The sequence below is a fragment of the Oncorhynchus kisutch genome, linkage group LG27 (genome assembly GCF_002021735.2).
Source record: "Oncorhynchus kisutch isolate 150728-3 linkage group LG27, Okis_V2, whole genome shotgun sequence".
NCBI classification, from domain to species: domain Eukaryota; kingdom Metazoa; phylum Chordata; class Actinopteri; order Salmoniformes; family Salmonidae; genus Oncorhynchus; species Oncorhynchus kisutch.
Genome location: NC_034200.2, coordinates 38,986,008 through 39,003,760, shown reverse-complemented (window position 1 = coordinate 39,003,760; position 17,753 = coordinate 38,986,008). Strand labels below are relative to the sequence as shown.

The 17,753-nt window shown below is 42.9% G+C and overlaps 1 protein-coding gene across 1 annotated transcript in view; it reads left to right on the top strand.

Annotated features, from left to right (window-relative positions):
- LOC109871858 (netrin-G1-like) overlaps positions 1–8,351 on the top strand; it is a 169,736-nt gene extending 161,385 nt beyond the window's left edge. Inside the window, exon 7 of the mRNA XM_031807307.1 lies at positions 8,054–8,351. Coding sequence (XP_031663167.1) covers positions 8,054–8,328 — 275 coding nt within the window. The 3' untranslated portion in view covers positions 8,329–8,351. The remainder of the gene's footprint in view (positions 1–8,053) is intronic.
- The last annotated feature ends 9,402 nt before the right edge of the window (positions 8,352–17,753 follow it).

Here is a 17,753-nt window from a genome sequence, read left to right as displayed (position 1 = left end):
TAAATATATATTTATCTATAGTGCATTAGGGAATAAATCTCTCAGTCTCTCTCTCGCAAATATATATACAGATCTATTTTTACAAAGAACCATACATGAGATTCCATCTTTATGTAGAAACAGGAAATGCATCCATGTGACGTATGGTCAAATTAGTACACTAGGGAAAACATCTCTCTCTCTGTAGCTCTCTGTCATATGAGAGAGACCGATATATATATATATATATATATATATATATCTCGGTCTCTCTCATATGACAGAGAGCTACAGAGAGAGAGATGTTTTCCCTAGTGTACTAATTTGACCATACGCCACATGGATGCATTTCCTGTTTCTACATAAGGATGGAATCTCAACGCTACACAGTTGTGCTCTGTTTTATTTTATTTTTATTTCACCTTTTATTTAACCAGGTAGGCCAGTTGAGAACACCTTTATTTAACCAGGTAGGCCAGTTGAGAACACCTTTATTTAACCAGGTAGGCCAGTTGAGAACACCTTTATTTAACCAGGTGGCCAGTTGAGAACAAGTTCTCATTTACAACTGCGATCTGGACAAGATAAAGCAAAACAGTTCGACACATACAACGACACAGAGTTACACATGGAGTAAAAACAAAACATAGTCAAGAATACAGTATGTGCAAATGAGGTAAGATAAGGGAGGTAAGGTGGGTGTGACTAGGCAGGTGTAGTGTGTAATGGAAACGGCAGAGATAGGAGACATTTTCTAAAGATCGACAACATTTTTATCCATCCGATGGGTTTTTGTCTTTTGTCAAACGTTCTTGAATGTGACTAATTATGATGGAAACAGTGTTTTTTTGAGTAAATTATGATTTCCGGGATGCCTTTCACGTAACTTTAAGCTGCACTCCACATTTAATTCTAAATGCCTACTGTAGTGTATTAGCAACACCTATTGGTGAGAAACCAGCGGGGCACTATGAGGCACGGCTGTAGGCTATTCTTGGGTATGCGGTTAGTTGGGTTAATGAGTCCCGTGAGTCTCAGTCAAGTCTATGCATTACAACTGGCGACAAGGACATGGAAATAAAAATGAACATTATCCACTCAAGAAGCTGGGTGAGTGCAAGAAAAGGGAAATTGTAAAGGGACTTTTCATGAAAACCTAGCCTAGCCGTTCAGCTAACACAGCTGATTAGCGAAGAAGTGCGCTAGCTAGCAAAACAAGCTAAGAATAATAGCACTGACCTTACCTTCTCTTCCTCCGTTCGATGTGCATTCAGACCGAGCCAGTGTTAGTTTGCGATGGGCAAAATTGATTATTAGTTTCAAACTGTTCACACTGTTTCAGGAGTCAAAGATACAGTATGCAGACAAGCTCTTTAATTGCACTTGGGAGGTTGGGATGTGCAGGATATATTCACCACATTAGACGACACGGGGGAAAACAAGAACTATGAGATCAAATAGACGAAGCTAAATGAGTACTCCCCCCCCCCCCAAAGACAAACATTCCTTCCAAGAGACGTTTGTTTAGGCAAGCCGAACGAGCGCAGGGTGGACATGTTTGTGAGCAGACTGAAACAGTTGGCTGCAACGTGTGATTATGGAGATTTCAAAGACGATTTCATATGGGACCATGTGATTTGAGTCGCTCAAATGTATTGCACAATTGGCTTCTGTGCGAGAGGGACCTCTCTCATCACTCTAATGGATATGGTAAGAGCAATGGAGGCTGTTGACTAGCAGGCGGACAGAATGGAAAGGCTGAATGCCAATGCGATGCAACAGGCGATAAGTGAATAAACACAGAATGGAACAAAAATGAAACAAGGGCCAGCAAATGATGACCATGTGGTCAGGAGGGCCATACTGGACGGCCATGTTTTATCAAACAAGGTAAACAATGCTTCAGATGTGGTCAGGAGGGCCATACTGGACGGCCATGTTTTACCAAACAAGGTAAACAATGGTTCAGATGTGGTCAGGAGGGCCATACTGGACGGCCATGTTTTACCAAACAAGGTAAACAATGGTTCAGATGTGGTCAGGAGGGCCATACTGGACGGCCATGTTTTATCAAACAAGGTAAACAATGGTTCAGATGTGGTCAGGAGGGCCATACTGGACGGCCATGTTTTACCAAACAAGGTAAACAATGCTTCAGATGTGGTCAGGAGGGCCATACTGGACGGCCATGTTTTATCAAACAAGGTAAACAATGGTTCAGATGTGGTCAGGAGGGCCATACTGGACGGCCATGTTTTACCAAACAAGGTAAACAATGCTTCAGATGTGGTCAGGAGGGCCATACTGGACAGCCATGTTTTACCAAACAAGGTAAACAATGCTTCAGATGTGGTCAGGAGGGCCATACTGGACGGCCATGTTTTATCAAACAAGGTAAACAATGCTTCAGATGTGGTCAGGAGGGCCATACTGGACGGCCATGTTTTATCAAACAAGGTAAACAATGCTTCAGATGTGGTCAGGAGGGCCATACTGGACGGCCATGTTTTATCAAACAAGGTAAACAATGCAAAAAAATGTGGCAAAGATAAACATTTTTCCAAAATGTGCAGGACAAAGACAAAACTGAATGGAAATCAAGTGACAAACACACCCGCTACATTAAACAACATGATTACAACAACCAATGACGATAAGGAACATGTGTTCACACTTCCCAGCAGTGCTGGTGACGCTGAAATACAGTTAATAGTCAATGGCCAGCCAGTTAACGTGTTAATTGACTCTGGGGCTAGATGTAATATTGTGGGCACAGCAACATTCAGTCATTTGAAGACCACACGCAATGTGCAATGTGAAACCAACATCCAAGAGACTTTACCCATATGGTTCACCACAACCATTAGCAGTCGAGAGTCTGGTCACTGCCGACATTACAGCAGTCAGTAGTTCTGAGACTGTCACTGCAAACATGTTAGTTGTGAAAGATGGAACAGCGTCTGTTGCTCTTGACATTTTGCACATAGGCCAAAGGCACACGTCAACTCAGTCCAAGCTGATGATTAAAAAAAGACATTCAAAGCTGCACCTCTGTTTCACAGAGCTGGGAAAACTGAAAGACTTCCTGTTAGGAATTAATGTACTGTAGATGAGACTGTCACACCTGTTGCATAGCCTGTACACAGAATACCATTCCGTGTCGAGAAGCTAGTTGAAGAGAAGACGAATGAGCTAGGAAACACATGTGTTTTTGTGAACGAGCTAGAGGACACATATTATTGAGAACGAGCTAGAGGACACATATGTTATTGAGAACGAGTTAGAGGACACAGATGTTATGTAGAACGAGCAAGAGGGCTCGGATGTTATTTAGAACGAGCTAGATGACACAGATGTTATTAAGAACAGATTCAAGGTTGTATTCAAGCCAGGGCCTCAGAATGCAGCCGACTCACTGTCTCGGTTTACTCTGAACTCTCCAGCGTTTCTACACTACCGGGACGACCACATCTACTGCGTAGGTAAACACACAGTGCCATGTGCATTCACTCCACCAGGGCTGGAAGAAATATCAGCAAAAGACCCAGTTCTAGCTACTCTACGAACAAGCATCAGACAGGCTGACTGGAGCACATGCGACACTGCATACCGATGTGTTCAAGAAGAACTCTCTATTATTGGACAGATAGTTCTACGAGGCGACCGAAACATACTTTGATGTTAGCACACGGAAGGGCATTAGGGGATAGTTAAAACAAAACTGAGACTGCAGTGGTGGTGGAGTCGGGGCCTGATGGCACACAGTGTGTTGTGAAATCTGTGAATGTAATGTAAGGTTTTTAAAATGGTATAACCTGCCTTTTGCTGGATCCATTATAAATACAAATACACAAAAGTGTGATGGTCAAACACTGATAAAGAGCTGGCACTGCTGGTGAAGTCCTGTTGAACGTGTCAAGTCAATGGTCCCTACAGTCAGAACAGAGCTACCAGCTGAACCATGGCAGATCCTAGCCATTGACATGTGTGGCTGAAAACCTCCTCGTAACAACAGACTACTACTCAAGATGGGTTGAATGTGAGAATTCTAAACCGCATCACCACCGTCAATATAATCACAAGCCTGAGGGAGACTACTGCAGTCCACGGGGTATCCTGAGTCCATTGTGACGGATAATGGTGCTCCTCTCACCGTTACTGATTTCCGAGCATTACTGTACGTGGAGGAAAACAGGTTCCAACACTGCTGCATCCCTCTATACTGGCCTCAGGCCAATGGAGAAGTTGAAAGACCAAACAAGACGCTCGTCAAAGCAAACTCGCACTGCCCAATCAGAACAGGACGCTCGTCAAAGCAAACTCGCACTGCCCAATCAGAACAGGACGCTCGTCAAAGCAAACTCGCACTGCCCAATCAGAACAGGACGCTCGTCAAAGCAAACTCGCACTGCCCAATCAGAACAGGACGCTCGTCAAAGCAAACTCGCACTGCCCAATCAGAACAGGACGCTCGTCAAAGCAAACTCGCACTGCCCAATCAGAACAGGACACTCCTCAAAGCAAACTCGCACTGCCCAATCAGAACAGGACGCTCATCAAAGCAAACTCGTAACTGTCCAATCAGAACAGGACGCTTGGCAAAGCAATCCATTGCCCAATCAGAACAGGGCGCCCGTCAAAGCAATCCACTGCCCAATCAGAAGGGAAGGGCTGACTCGCATAACTCCAGATGTTTCTCATGGCCTACAGGAGTACGCCACACTTAGTCACAGGCCAACGGTCCAGCTAAACGGTTGTTCAACCGCCAAAATCAGAACCAAACTGCCAGAGCTGTCAGCCAACATGCAGCCAGGAACTGAAGCCACACGGCAACACCGTTCGGCTTGCTGAATGCTGAAAGGAAGGGGAAGAATTGACAGAACACCAAAATATCTGGGAGAGCAACTGAAAGCTTCAACCCAACAAGGTGACATGATTCTGCTCCAGAAAACAAAGCAGAACAGGTTGTCAGCTTACCTCAGAGCCATACTCCGTCGTGGATAGGAACGGGAACTCTGTTGTCCTGGAAAGGGATATCAATAGGACCATAAGACATGTTTATTTTGTGAAACTGTGGATACAACCACAGTCAGAAAAGGGGACAACAAATGACAGAGACACTGAACGGGCAGAGCCTGACACACTGCCTAGACATGTGCCTGCACTTGATGAGGCCGTTCAGCCACAGCCTCGACCCCAAAGACTCAGAAAACAATGGACCTATGTTAGATAGACTTGTTGCCATAACGGAGCAGAATCATCTCCGGCACAGTGTCAATGGCAGGGCTGTCTACTCCTAGCCGTAACAGAATAGTTATTGGCAAGAGTTCTTGTCAAATAAATATTGTAAACAAAAGAGTTCCAACAAAGTAGCCAGCATTATGGTTGGTAGTTCATAGTAACCAGTGTTCTGGTTGGTAGTTCAATGTAACCAGTGTTCTTGTTGGTAGTTCAATGTAACCAATGTTCTGGTTGGTAGTTCAATGTAACCAATGTTCTAGTTGGTAGTTTAAAGAAAGTAAACATTACAGTATATTGTTGTTGGAAAACGATTTAGATGCTGTGTACATGAGATACCTTATTTTGAGTAGATAATGTTTAGATAATGTTTGGTTACATTATAATGTATAGATCTGCAGTTTGAAGATGTGTTATCATAATGGTTAGTTAAGCATCTAAGAAGAGGGATGTAAGGGTATTAGCAACACCTAGTGGTGAAAAACCATTATGGGGCACCATGAGGCACACGAGGCACGGCTGTAGGCTGCTCTTGGGTTTGCGGAACGTTGGGTTAGGGACCGGGAATAAAGTACAGCTCAATGATTCCCGTGAGTTTGAGGAAAGTCAATACATTACAACTACTGCTTGTAAAATACTTTCTTTTTTTTTTAACTGTAAAAATAATGTTGCTTTGCAGGACAAGGATTGTCCTGAATTGCTTCGCCTTGCTTTTCTGGTTGGCTGGTTGCAAGTTTCACCGTATAATTATTTCATATAGGACTGTAATTTTCACCATTTCACGGACCGTGGCGATATGCTGGCACATGAGACTTATTAAATATGGCAAATATTAGTCAATTGTTGTATTCTATGCACGCTGGCTTTTACAGGCTACCTGTCACATGAAACAGATTCGTGAGAGGGCAAACAGGCTGTCACAAATGTATTCATGGCTAATGGAAACACTTCAACTATTACATTGAAACATAGCTAGTGATATCATGGTTGCACAGGTCATAGGTTAGGCTGCACAGTGCAATATGAATGTCCATAACACACAATAGACTGACCGGGAAGGTGATTTCCCAAAGTCAATGTCCTGCAATAAGAGCTAAGGTGTTAATATTTGTCTAAACTCTACACAGTTGTATTCTGTGGGTGTCACTGAGTCGGCTGATACCATATTTCATTGGAGCACACTCTATAGGTTAGGCTGTACAGTACATATAAGTATGCCCCAAATGGAATTCTGAATTCAAATAAATCCACAGTGTGATTTCAACAGATTTTTACATATAGCCTTTTAAAGCAAATAGCCTTTTATATAATGTATTGAACAACATGCCAACCTTGTTTAGCATTAGTCAGGGACTTTTATTTTGAAGGCAAACCACATATTCCTTTTATATAATGTATTGAACAACATGCCAACCTTGTTTAGCATTAGTCAGGGACTTTTATTTTGAAGGCAAACCACATATTCCTTTTATATAATGTATTGAACAACATGCCAACCTTGTTTAGCATTAGTCAGGGACTTTTATTTTGAAGGCAAACCACATATTCCTTTTATATAATGTATTGAACAACATTCCAACCTTGTTTAGCATTGTCTAGTCCAATTGTGGCATGATTCCACTGTTTTTATCAGTTTGCATCAGACTTTTATTTTGAAGGCAAACCACATATTCCACTATTCTTGCTAACGCAAATTGTTGTTCACGACACATGTCTCGACTCGTCTGTGGAATGAGCACTACAATGGCAGAAACGAGATTTCAATTATACTCCACAATCTCATAGCAAATACAATATCATTTTAGGACATCGTAGCATTTCTTTTTTGCATCAAACTTGTAGTGTTTGATGCCTGTGATGTTTTCTCCAGCTAGCGAGGGACTATGGGATTCGCTGAATCACCTGCACATGCCAATTTGCATTTCAAAGGCACCAATCACATTGAGCAAATGGTAGGAGGGCACCAATCATGTGGAAAGCCTGATAGGAGGCGGGCAGGTAAGAGGATGTTCATTCATGCCCTGTGTGCCCTCACCAGCCTATTCACTCTGGTGTGTGTGTGTGTGTGTGTGTGTGTGTGTGTGTGTGTGTGTGTGTGTGTGTGTGTGTGTGTGTGTGTGTGTGTGTGTGTGTGTGTGTGTGTGTGTGTGTGTGTGTGTGTGTGTGTGTGTGTGTGTGTGTGTGTGTGTGAGTGTGTGTGTGAGTGTGTCTGTATTTTCATTCGACCACAGAAAAGCCCGATTCAATTCATTCTCCCCCATTGAGGGAATGAGTCACTGCACAATACTCTGGATTTCCCCAGATCACTCATGATTATTTATCCCGTGACTACCACTGCTGCTGTGGGGTATTGTTTTTTGTTTTTTTTCAGGGTTATTTTCTCTAAATTACACCTGCAAGGTCCTTCTATGGTCACAGTCATAAACAATCACTCACCCACCCGGAGTCGCGATTTGAAGGCGAAGTGAGTGGATGCCTCAACTGTCACGTTTTCTCTTTTCCTTAACGACGTTCTTCAGTGTACATTGCATTTGACTGCAGCTGGTTTCACCACATGTCATGTCAGAATTAATAGAGAAGGATGTCTTTTGAACATATTGGGACTCGACCATAGTAATATCTCTCTGTCATCGAATAAACTCTTATCTCTCTCTTCCTCTCTCTCTGTATCTCTCTGTATCTCTCTCTGTATCTCTCTCTTCCTCTCTCTCTGTATCTCTCTCTCCCTCTCTCCCTCTCTCTCTCTCTCTCTCTCTCTCTCTCTCTCTCTCTCTCTCTCCCCCTCTCTCCCCCTCTCTCTCTCTCTCTCTCTCCCTCTCTCTCTCTCTCTCCACAGCTCATGTGTGTGACAACTCCATGCTTCTCTGTCAGAACGGGGGAACGTGTCACCTCCACCACCAGCGGTGCCACTGTGCTACAGGCTTCACTGGCATCCTTTGTGAGAGAGAACGATGCCAGGGTCCTGGGCCCTGTGAGGAGTACCCCACGTCTGGGCAACCATCCCTCCATCACCCCCCCCTCTTCCACTACCTCTACCCTCTACTGCTGGGCCCCCCAGGTTTGCTCCTCCTCACCCTGCTACTCCCCCTGGTGATGATAGGGTTCTGTTGACAATCGCTGTATTCATTACAATTGGCCAGGGAACTTTGAACTTGGAAAGATCTACATGGCCTTATTGGGTTTTGATAGGACAGGAGAAAGACATCTCTAACCACATGTCTTGGGACAGCAGAATCATCTTGGGGAAAGGAAAAGGAACTCCAGCACCTAAAGTACCAAGATGGGACCATCCAGAGACACTGACCGAGATACAAAAATGCCATCATGACTGAAATGAGGTAGAAGTGCAAGTGTTTGCTGATAAACTAGATGATTAACGAAGATATGCTTTTGGTCAGAGACAGACAGACAGACAGGAAAAAAAAACATATCTGATTTACAGTCAAATCTATCATCTATAATCGCACAATGTCTGTGTCTCAAATGGTACCCTCTTCCCTATATAGTGCACTACTTTTGGCTAGGGCCCATGAGGAATAGGCTGCCATTTATGAAGACAACAATGTGTGTGACCTAGAAACACTGTTAGAAATGTTGTCATTCATTGGGGACAGACTCAACATCTTCACAGATGTTATCCCACTTAATGTGGATCATTCGAGACAGACTCATCATCTTCACAGATGTTATCCCACTTCATGTGGATCATTGGGGACAGACTCAGCTTCACAGATGTTATCCCACTTCATGTGGATCATTGGGGATAGGCTAGTCATCTTCACAGATGTTATCCCACTTCATGTGGATCATTCGAGACAGACTCATCATCTTCACAGATGTTATCCCACTTCATGTGGATCATTGGGGACAGACTCATCTTCACAGATGTTATCCCACTTCATGTGGATCATTGGGGATAGACTAGTCATCTTCACAGATGTTATCCCACTTCATGTGGATCATTCGAGACAGACTCATCATCTTCACAGATGTTATCCCACTTCATGTGGATCATTGGGGACAGACTCATCTTCACAGATGTTATCCCACTTCATGTGGATCATTGGTGACAGACTAATCATCTTCACAGATGTTATCCCACTTCATGCAGATCATTGGAGACAGACTAGTCATCTTCACAGATGTTATCCCACTTCATGTGGATCATTGGGGACAGACTCAACATCTTCACAGATGTTATCCCACTTCATGTGGATCATTGGTGACAGACTATACATCTTCACAGATGTTATCCCACTTCATGTGGATCATTGGAGACAGACTCATCATCTTCACAGATGTTATCCCACTTCATGTGGATCATCGGGGACAGACTCAACATCTTCACAGATGTTATCCCACTTCATGCGGATCATTGGGGACAGACTCATCATCTTCACAGATGTTATCCCACTTCATGTGGATCATTGGGGACAGACTCATCATCTTCACAGATGTTATCCCACTTCATGCGGATCATTGGAGACAGATGTTATCCCAACCAAACACCATGACATTGTACAAAACAAACAAGGAATAATCATTTGAACTCTGGATCTGTTGTCTGACTACAAAGTGGATGAAGAGACGAGGAGATGTCCATTATTTTGCTCCCTTCACCTTTTTCCTACCTCCTTGTTACCTTACCTTACTTCCTTCCCTCAAATATATTCCACCTACTTGTGCTTTGGTGACGCTAGTGATTTTTGTTGGCTGCTGAAAAAAAGGCCATTTTGACAAAATTCTGCACACGTGTTACGATCCAAGCCAGTCCCTTGACTACCGGTCGACTGTGGGAAGAATATTACTCTTGTTCTTTTTTTGTCGGAGGAGGAGGAGGCTTCGTAGTCATGGCAACGCTTGCTGAGATCACACATATTGGATAAAATGATGTATCATATTGTATTGTAGCTGTATTAATTTTTTTTGTACAAAACAAAATATATTTTTTGTGACTTTAAGTTAAGGAAAAAGATGTCTTACTTTTAGTTTTTATATCATTTCCTTCCTGCTTAGGGTGGCAGGGCAACTCCTGAGGATGTCTATAACTCACGTATACATGTATACATGATTTCACCTGCTGACACCTCAATGAATCTCTTTGAAAGACACACGCAAACACAATACACGTACAAAAAAAGAGAAATCCAGTGTTTTTGTTTTTGCTTTAGAGAAGAACAGATCATCCAAGATCTCTTATTGCAGGGCAGCCCAACCCTCTTCCTGGAGATCTACTGTCCTGTAGGTTCAGCCCAACCCTCTTCCTGGAGATCTACTGTCCTGTAGGTTCAGTCCAACCCTCTTCCTGGAGATCTACTGTCCTGTAGGTTCAGTCCAACCCTCTTCCTGGAGATCTACTGTCCTGTAGGTTTTCAGTCCAACCCTCTTCCTGGAGATCTACTGTCCTGTAGGTTATCAGTCCTACCCTCTTCCTGGAGATCTACTGTCCTGTAGGTTCAGTCCAACCCTCTTCCTGGAGATCTACTGTCCTGTAGGTTCAGTCCAACCCTCTTCCTGGAGATCTACTGTCCTGTAGGTTCAGTCCAACCCTCTTCCTGGAGATCTACTGTCCTGTAGGTTTTCAGTCCAACCCTCTTCCTGGAGATCTACTGTCCTGTAGGTTATCAGTCCTACCCTCTTCCTGGAGATCTACTGTCCTGTAGGTTCAGTCCAACCCTCTTCCTGGAGATCTACTGTCCTGTAGGTTTTCAGTCCAGCCCTCTTCCTGGGGATCTACTGCCCTGTAGGTTTTCAGTCCAACCCTCTTCCTGGAGATCTACTGTCCTGTAGGTTATCAGTCCTACCCTCTTCCTGGAGATCTACTGTCCTGTAGGTTTTCAGTCCAACCCTCTTCCTGGAGATCTACTGTCCTGTAGGTTTTCAGTCCAACCCTCTTCCTGGAGATCTACTGTCCTGTAGGTTCAGTCCAACTCTCTTCCTGGAGATCTACTGTCCTGTAGGTTATCAGTCCAACCCTCTTCCTGGAGATCTACTGCCCTGTAGGTTTTCAGTCCAACCCTCTTCCTGGAGATCTACTGTCCTGTAGGTTCAGTCCAACCCTCTTCCTGGATATATACTGTCCTGTAGGTTATCAGTCCAACCCTCTTCCTGGAGATCTACCATCCTGTAGGTTTTCAGTCCAGCCCTCTTCCTGGGGATCTACTGCCCTGTAGGTTTTCAGTCCAACCCTCTTCCTGGAGATCTACTGTCCTGTAGGTTATCAGTCCAACCCTCTTCCTGGAGATCTACCATCCTGTAGGTTTTCAGTCCAGCCCTCTTCCTGGGGATCTACTGCCCTGTAGGTTTTCAGTCCAACCCTCTTCCTGGAGATCTACTGTCCTGTAGGTTATCAGTCCAACCCTCTTCCTGGAGATCTACCATCCTGTAGGTTTTCAGTCCAACCCTCTTCCTGGAGATCTACTGTCCTGTAGGTTTTCAGTCCAACCCTCTTCCTGGAGATCTACTGTCCTGTAGGTTTTCAGTCCAACCCTCTTCCTGGAGATCTACTGTCCTGTAGGTTTTCAGTCCAACCCTCTTCCTGGAGATCTAATGTCCTGTAGGTTTTCAGTCACTAAGCTTTATGCTGACAAATACTGTATAGATTTATAAATGCAAAATAGCCTTCTAAATATGCCAATCCTTAACATAGAAATTAAATAATTTCAATAGTTACTTTGCCACTGGTTAAGGACTGTAGTTTTTAATTGAAGAAAAAAAATGAAGCAAATCAATCGTATAATAGGATTTATATATTCAATAGAAAGTCAAATATACAGTTTGTTCATCAACATCTTTGTGTTTTTGTTAATAAATGAATAATGAAAAAAAAAAAACTTTCAAGATTCAGATGTCTGTATCCCCCCGCAACCCCCCGATCCCCCGACCCCCCGATCCCCCAACCCCCCCATCCACCCACCCACCAGCTCCACAAACACGAGTCAAACTTCGCTGAGATGATCCATGTACTTCTTGCATTTGTTGTATCGTCAGTTTCCAGAATATCTTGATGCCATATGAACGCATTGCTACACCGTGATCCATTGGCAGCTAAAGAAATGAGCTCATAGCCTACCGGGCCAATGCAGCAGTAGCTCATAGCCTACCGGGCCAATGAAGCAGTAGCTCATAGCCTACCGGGCCAATGAAGCAGTAGCTCATAGCCTACCGGGCAAATGAAGCAGTAGCTCATAGCCTACCGGGCCAATGCAGCAGTAGCTCATAGCCTACCGGGTGAATGCAGCAGTAGCTCATAGCCTACCGGGCCAATGAAGCAGTAGCTCATAGCCTACCAGGCCAATGCAGCAGTAGCTCATAGCCTACCGGGCCAATGAAGCAGTAGCTCATAGCCTACCGGGCCAATGAAGCAGTAGCTCATAGCCTACCGGGCAAATGAAGCAGTAGCTCATAGCCTACCGGGCCAATGCAGCAGTAGCTCATAGCCTACCGGGCCAATGAAGCAGTAGCTCATAGCCTACCGGGCCAATGAAGCAGTAGCTCATAGCCTACCGGGCCAATGAAGCAGTAGCTCATAGCCTACCGGGCCAATGAAGCAGTAGCTCATAGCCTACCGGGCCAATGAAGCAGTAGCTCATAGCCTACCGGGCCAATGAAGCAGTAGCTCATAGCCTACCGGGCAAATGAAGCAGTAGCTCATAGCCTACCGGGCCAATGCAGCAGTAGCTCATAGCCTACCGGGTGAATGCAGCAGTAGCTCATAGCCTACCGGGCCAATGAAGCAGTAGCTCATAGCCTACCGGGCCAATGCAGCAGTAGCTCATAGCCTACCAGGCCAATGCAGCAGTAGCTCATAGCCTACCGGGCCAATGCAGCAGTAGCTCATAGCCTACCGGGCCAATGCAGCAGTAGGCCTCCATTGCTCTTTCACATCAACGATTGGATGATTATCAAAGGTGGGAGATTGCTGGGAAGATTTTTCAAATAGCTCACTGTGAGAAAATATAGTTGTTTTTTTTAGATTATCAATCGCAACGGATGTAAAACAATGCACAATAAATATGCCAATAAATATGCCAGGTACTTCCATGCCTGCTCACTCCCTCAGCATAATCAGGACAGAGAAACCAGACACATTCTCATTGCAGACATGTAGCGCTGTTATAAGGGCACAGGGCGAGTTCCAGATGGTTCGAGTCTCTGATATTTATTAGTATCCAAGGGGTAGGCAAGAGAATGGTCGTGGACAGGCAAAATATCATAACAAGGTCAGAGTCCAGGAGGTACAGAGTGGCAGGCAGGCTCGAGGTCAGGGCAGGCAGTATGGTCAGGCAGGCTCGAGGTCAGGGCAGGCAAGGGTCAAAACCGGGAGGACTAGCAAAAAAAAACTGAGAAAAGGAACAAGCAATCGCACGGAGTAACACGATGGTTGACTTGACAAAACCAGACGAACTGGCACAGACACAGAAAACACAGGTATAAATACCCAGGGGATAATGGGGAAGATGGGTGAAACCTGGAGGGGGTGGAGACAAGCACAAAGACAGGTGAAACAAATCAGGGTGTGACAGCTGTGTCAATCATGACATTTAGTCAGCCGGTGATTGTCAAGAAAATATCTGTTGGTTTCACTGTACTTGACCCGTTAATGAACCTAAAACACATTTAGCATCTCCTGGCTTCCACGAATAGCCTACAAGACACTGATGCAGACCTTTGGAACATCTACATTTAAAAAAAATAAAAATCTAATAAAACCATGTAATGTAGCCTACAACTTCACAATAAATCCATTATTTATTTTAGACGGGTCTAAAGAAACATATGAAGATATGAAGAAAATGTATTACTCTATTTCAGAAGAACAGAATAGCATCCTCTGAGTTGTCCTTCTGTTTGGCCCTGATCTGGCTATGACATATGGCTGTGGGCTACACTAGTTCATTTAGCAGACAAGATTTGCTTAGAATTCCGTGTCATTGTTTTATATTATTTCATAGTATGAAGAATACATTTGAACATAGCTGAATAAAATAGAAAGGATATTTTTTCTAAATGATTTCTGAATGGAGTGCGCACACAGACGCTGTAAATATGATTAATTTAGAGATACTGTATTTATGCAACTTTAGTTGGGATACAAACGTCAGCCTATATGTTTTGATTTTTAATACATTCTAAGGCTGCATGACGTAACTCTAATGAGGATTTGAAAAAAAGTATCATGAAAGGCATGAGCTCTGCTTTGTTTCTTACGCGGGATGCACACGCTCCATTACTCTCTCTCTCTCATTCACAATTTGACAAGCACTTGATAATGCCACAAATTTCCCTCCGCCATTCTCCTTGTGTGGCTGTGTAATAATAAAAAACATGCCTTTTGTGGCGGTAGTTGGGCTGATTATAAAAATTTAAATGTGCTTTTCCTGGCTGCGTGCCGCAAAGCACCTCTCACTCACATGGCTCTCTCAGATATCTCAATTCTTATTAGCCAATGCCAAGTCACATGATCGGGTCCTTCTCACAGGCCTTTCAGCTCCGAAGTAGGCTACAAGTGAAGACAGACACATCGGGGACTGCGCAGGTCCTTCTTATAGGCTACTAATAACCATCAGAAACATCAGAGCTTGGAGAAGCCTAGTTACTGCGACTAAACAGTCACGTGGAATTTGACCGTGATTGCCGGTGTGGCGGTAATACGGTCACCGTAACAGCCCATCTAACATGGAGCACTCCGAACAACAGACACATTTTTTTTTTACAAATCTCATAAATTATGAAATTAACCAAAACTTGTTTCTAACAAGTGTAGCAGGTTGTCAACTCTGCAAACAATGTTTCCACTCCGAGAATGAGAACGATAAATTACCAAGCATCAAGATCTATTTAAGCCCCCCCTCTTCTTGTCTAATACCCTTTACAGACAGACTGTACTGTTGCCGTGAGCAGCACTTACCTCAACAGCTAATATTTCCACAGCCTAATTGTAGCCTAACCAATAACTAAACGGAGGTTAACTGAAAAGAAAAATCGAACATTGATTGAGTTATCAAAACGATTCCCCAGGCTTTTCTCAAAACGGCGTGAAACGCTGCTGAAATATTTGAAGACAGGCAGGTAAGGTAATGCTCCAAATATATTATCACAATTGGATGTCTTTGGAGTTTCAGTAGGCAACTGTTTGATGCCTTCAATTGCATTTAGCCCACTTTAATTCAATATCTTCGTGCTCAATAGATGCCCATACCACAGCATACTGTTTGGCACAACTTTTAAATGAGGAACCACTGTCTTGCACCTTGAGACATTTGGGGCTCCTTCAACCATTTCGCAGAAGATCGACGTAATAGCAGCGTTCAAATATTGACAACCTGCTACACTTGTTAATTTCGAAATTGACAACCTGCTACACTTGTTAATTTCGAAATTGACAACCTGCTACACTTGTTAATTTCGAAATTGACAACCTGCTACACTTGTTAATTTTGAAATTGACAACCTGCTACACTTGTTAATTTCGAAATTGACAACCTGCTACACTAGTTAATTTCGAAATTGACAACCTGCTACACTTGTTAATTTCGAAATTGACAACCTGCTACACTTGTTAATTTCGAAATTGACAACCTGCTACACTTGTTAATTTCGAAATTGACAACCTGCTACACTTGTTAATTTCGAAATTGACAACCTGCTACACTTGTTAATTTCGAAAATTGACAACCTGCTACACTTGTTAATTTCGAAATTGACAACCTGCTACACTTGTTAATTTCGAAATTGACAACCTGCTATAGTTGTTAATTTCGAAATTGACAACCTGCTACACTTGTTAATTTCGAAATTGACAACCTACTACACTTGTTAATTTCGAAATTGACAACCTGCTACACTTGTTAATTTCGAAATTGACAACCTGCTACACTTGTTAATTTCGAAATTGACAACCTGCTACACTTGTTAATTTCGAAATTGACAACCTGCTACACTTGTTAATTTTGAAATTGACAACCTGCTACACTTGTTAATTTCGAAATTGACAACCTGCTACACTTGTTAATTTCGAAATTGACAACCTGCTACACATGTTAATTTCGAAATTGACAACCTGCTACACTTGTTAATTTCGAAATTGACCACCTGCTATACTTGTTAATTTCGAAATTGACAACCTGCTACACTTGTTAATTTCGAAATTGACAACCTGCTACACTTGTTAATTTCGAAATTGACAACCTGCTACACTTGTTAATTTCGAAAATTGACAACCTGCTACACTTGTTAATTTCGAAAATTGACAACCTGCTACACTTGTTAATTTCGAAAATTGACAACCTGCTACACTTGTTAATTTAGAAATTGACAACCTGCTACACTTGTTAATTTAGAAATTGACAACCTGCTACACTTGTTAATTTCGAAATTGACAACCTGCTACACTTGTTAATTTAGAAATTGACAACCTGCTACACTTGTTAATTTCGAAAATTGACAACCTGCTACACTTGTTAATTTAGAAATTCAGCCGACCATGAATACAGTCTCCGGCCACATTTCAATCACGCTATATTAATGGGGAACTTTCGCGATACGGATTGAATCGGGTGTTAAATTGTCCGATTGACAGTCTTTATTAGGACAAAAGTAGATATTCAGCTAAATAGGTGGTTCTCTAAATTCTACGATTAGAATTTTTCAAGAGTTTTATGCAAATATGAATCCCAAGGTCACAGACATTATACTTGTCTGTGGTGTCATGGACTAACAGCTGTGTGTATGTGTTTAGGAATGTTCAAGGTTCCATTTTCCCCCAAAAAATGGCTGCCCTGGAATTGGAATATCCCAACAGAGACCGTCTGTGATAACATTACAAGGCTGAGAGGTTTCAGAACGGTGATGAAGAGTTGTGTGAAGAAAGATGTATGACACTTCTTCAGGTACTGTTGTATTTGGACTTTTTAAAATAACTTTTTTTTAAAGTTATACGTTTCTAAGCCTTGTGCACTTAGATAACGATGAAGCTCAAGAGAGTTACAGTAGAGATACATGACTATAAAGGGACCACAACTCTAAATCATAGTAGCAGGTGCAAGACGCTGTCAAAATATACATCCTCCTCAGACACTGAAACCAGCACCATCATTTCTCTACATGACCTGCTTACTAAGACAGTACAGGGTATACAGCCTGCTCGCTCACAGAATTCAGAACGAGGTTACAAATCTATTCACACTTCATCATTGTTCACTTAAATCCTTTGAATCCAACATCTTCAGTATTGAAGCTACACAGTCTGAATTTAAAAGTGGTGACTTCAGCAAAAAGCCACACATTTCCTCAAAAGGCTACAAGGTACAATAATATGGTATCGTTTTATTTAACAAGGCAAGTCAGTTAAGAAAAACATCTTATTTACAATGGTAGCCTAGGAACAGTGGGCTAACTGCCTTGTTCAGGGGCAAAACAACAGATTTTTACCTTGTCAGCTCGAGGATTCGATTCTAGCAACCTTTCGGTTACTGGCTCAACGCGCTAACCACTAGGCTACCTACCTCCTCGACACTCTAATAAACTAAATGTTA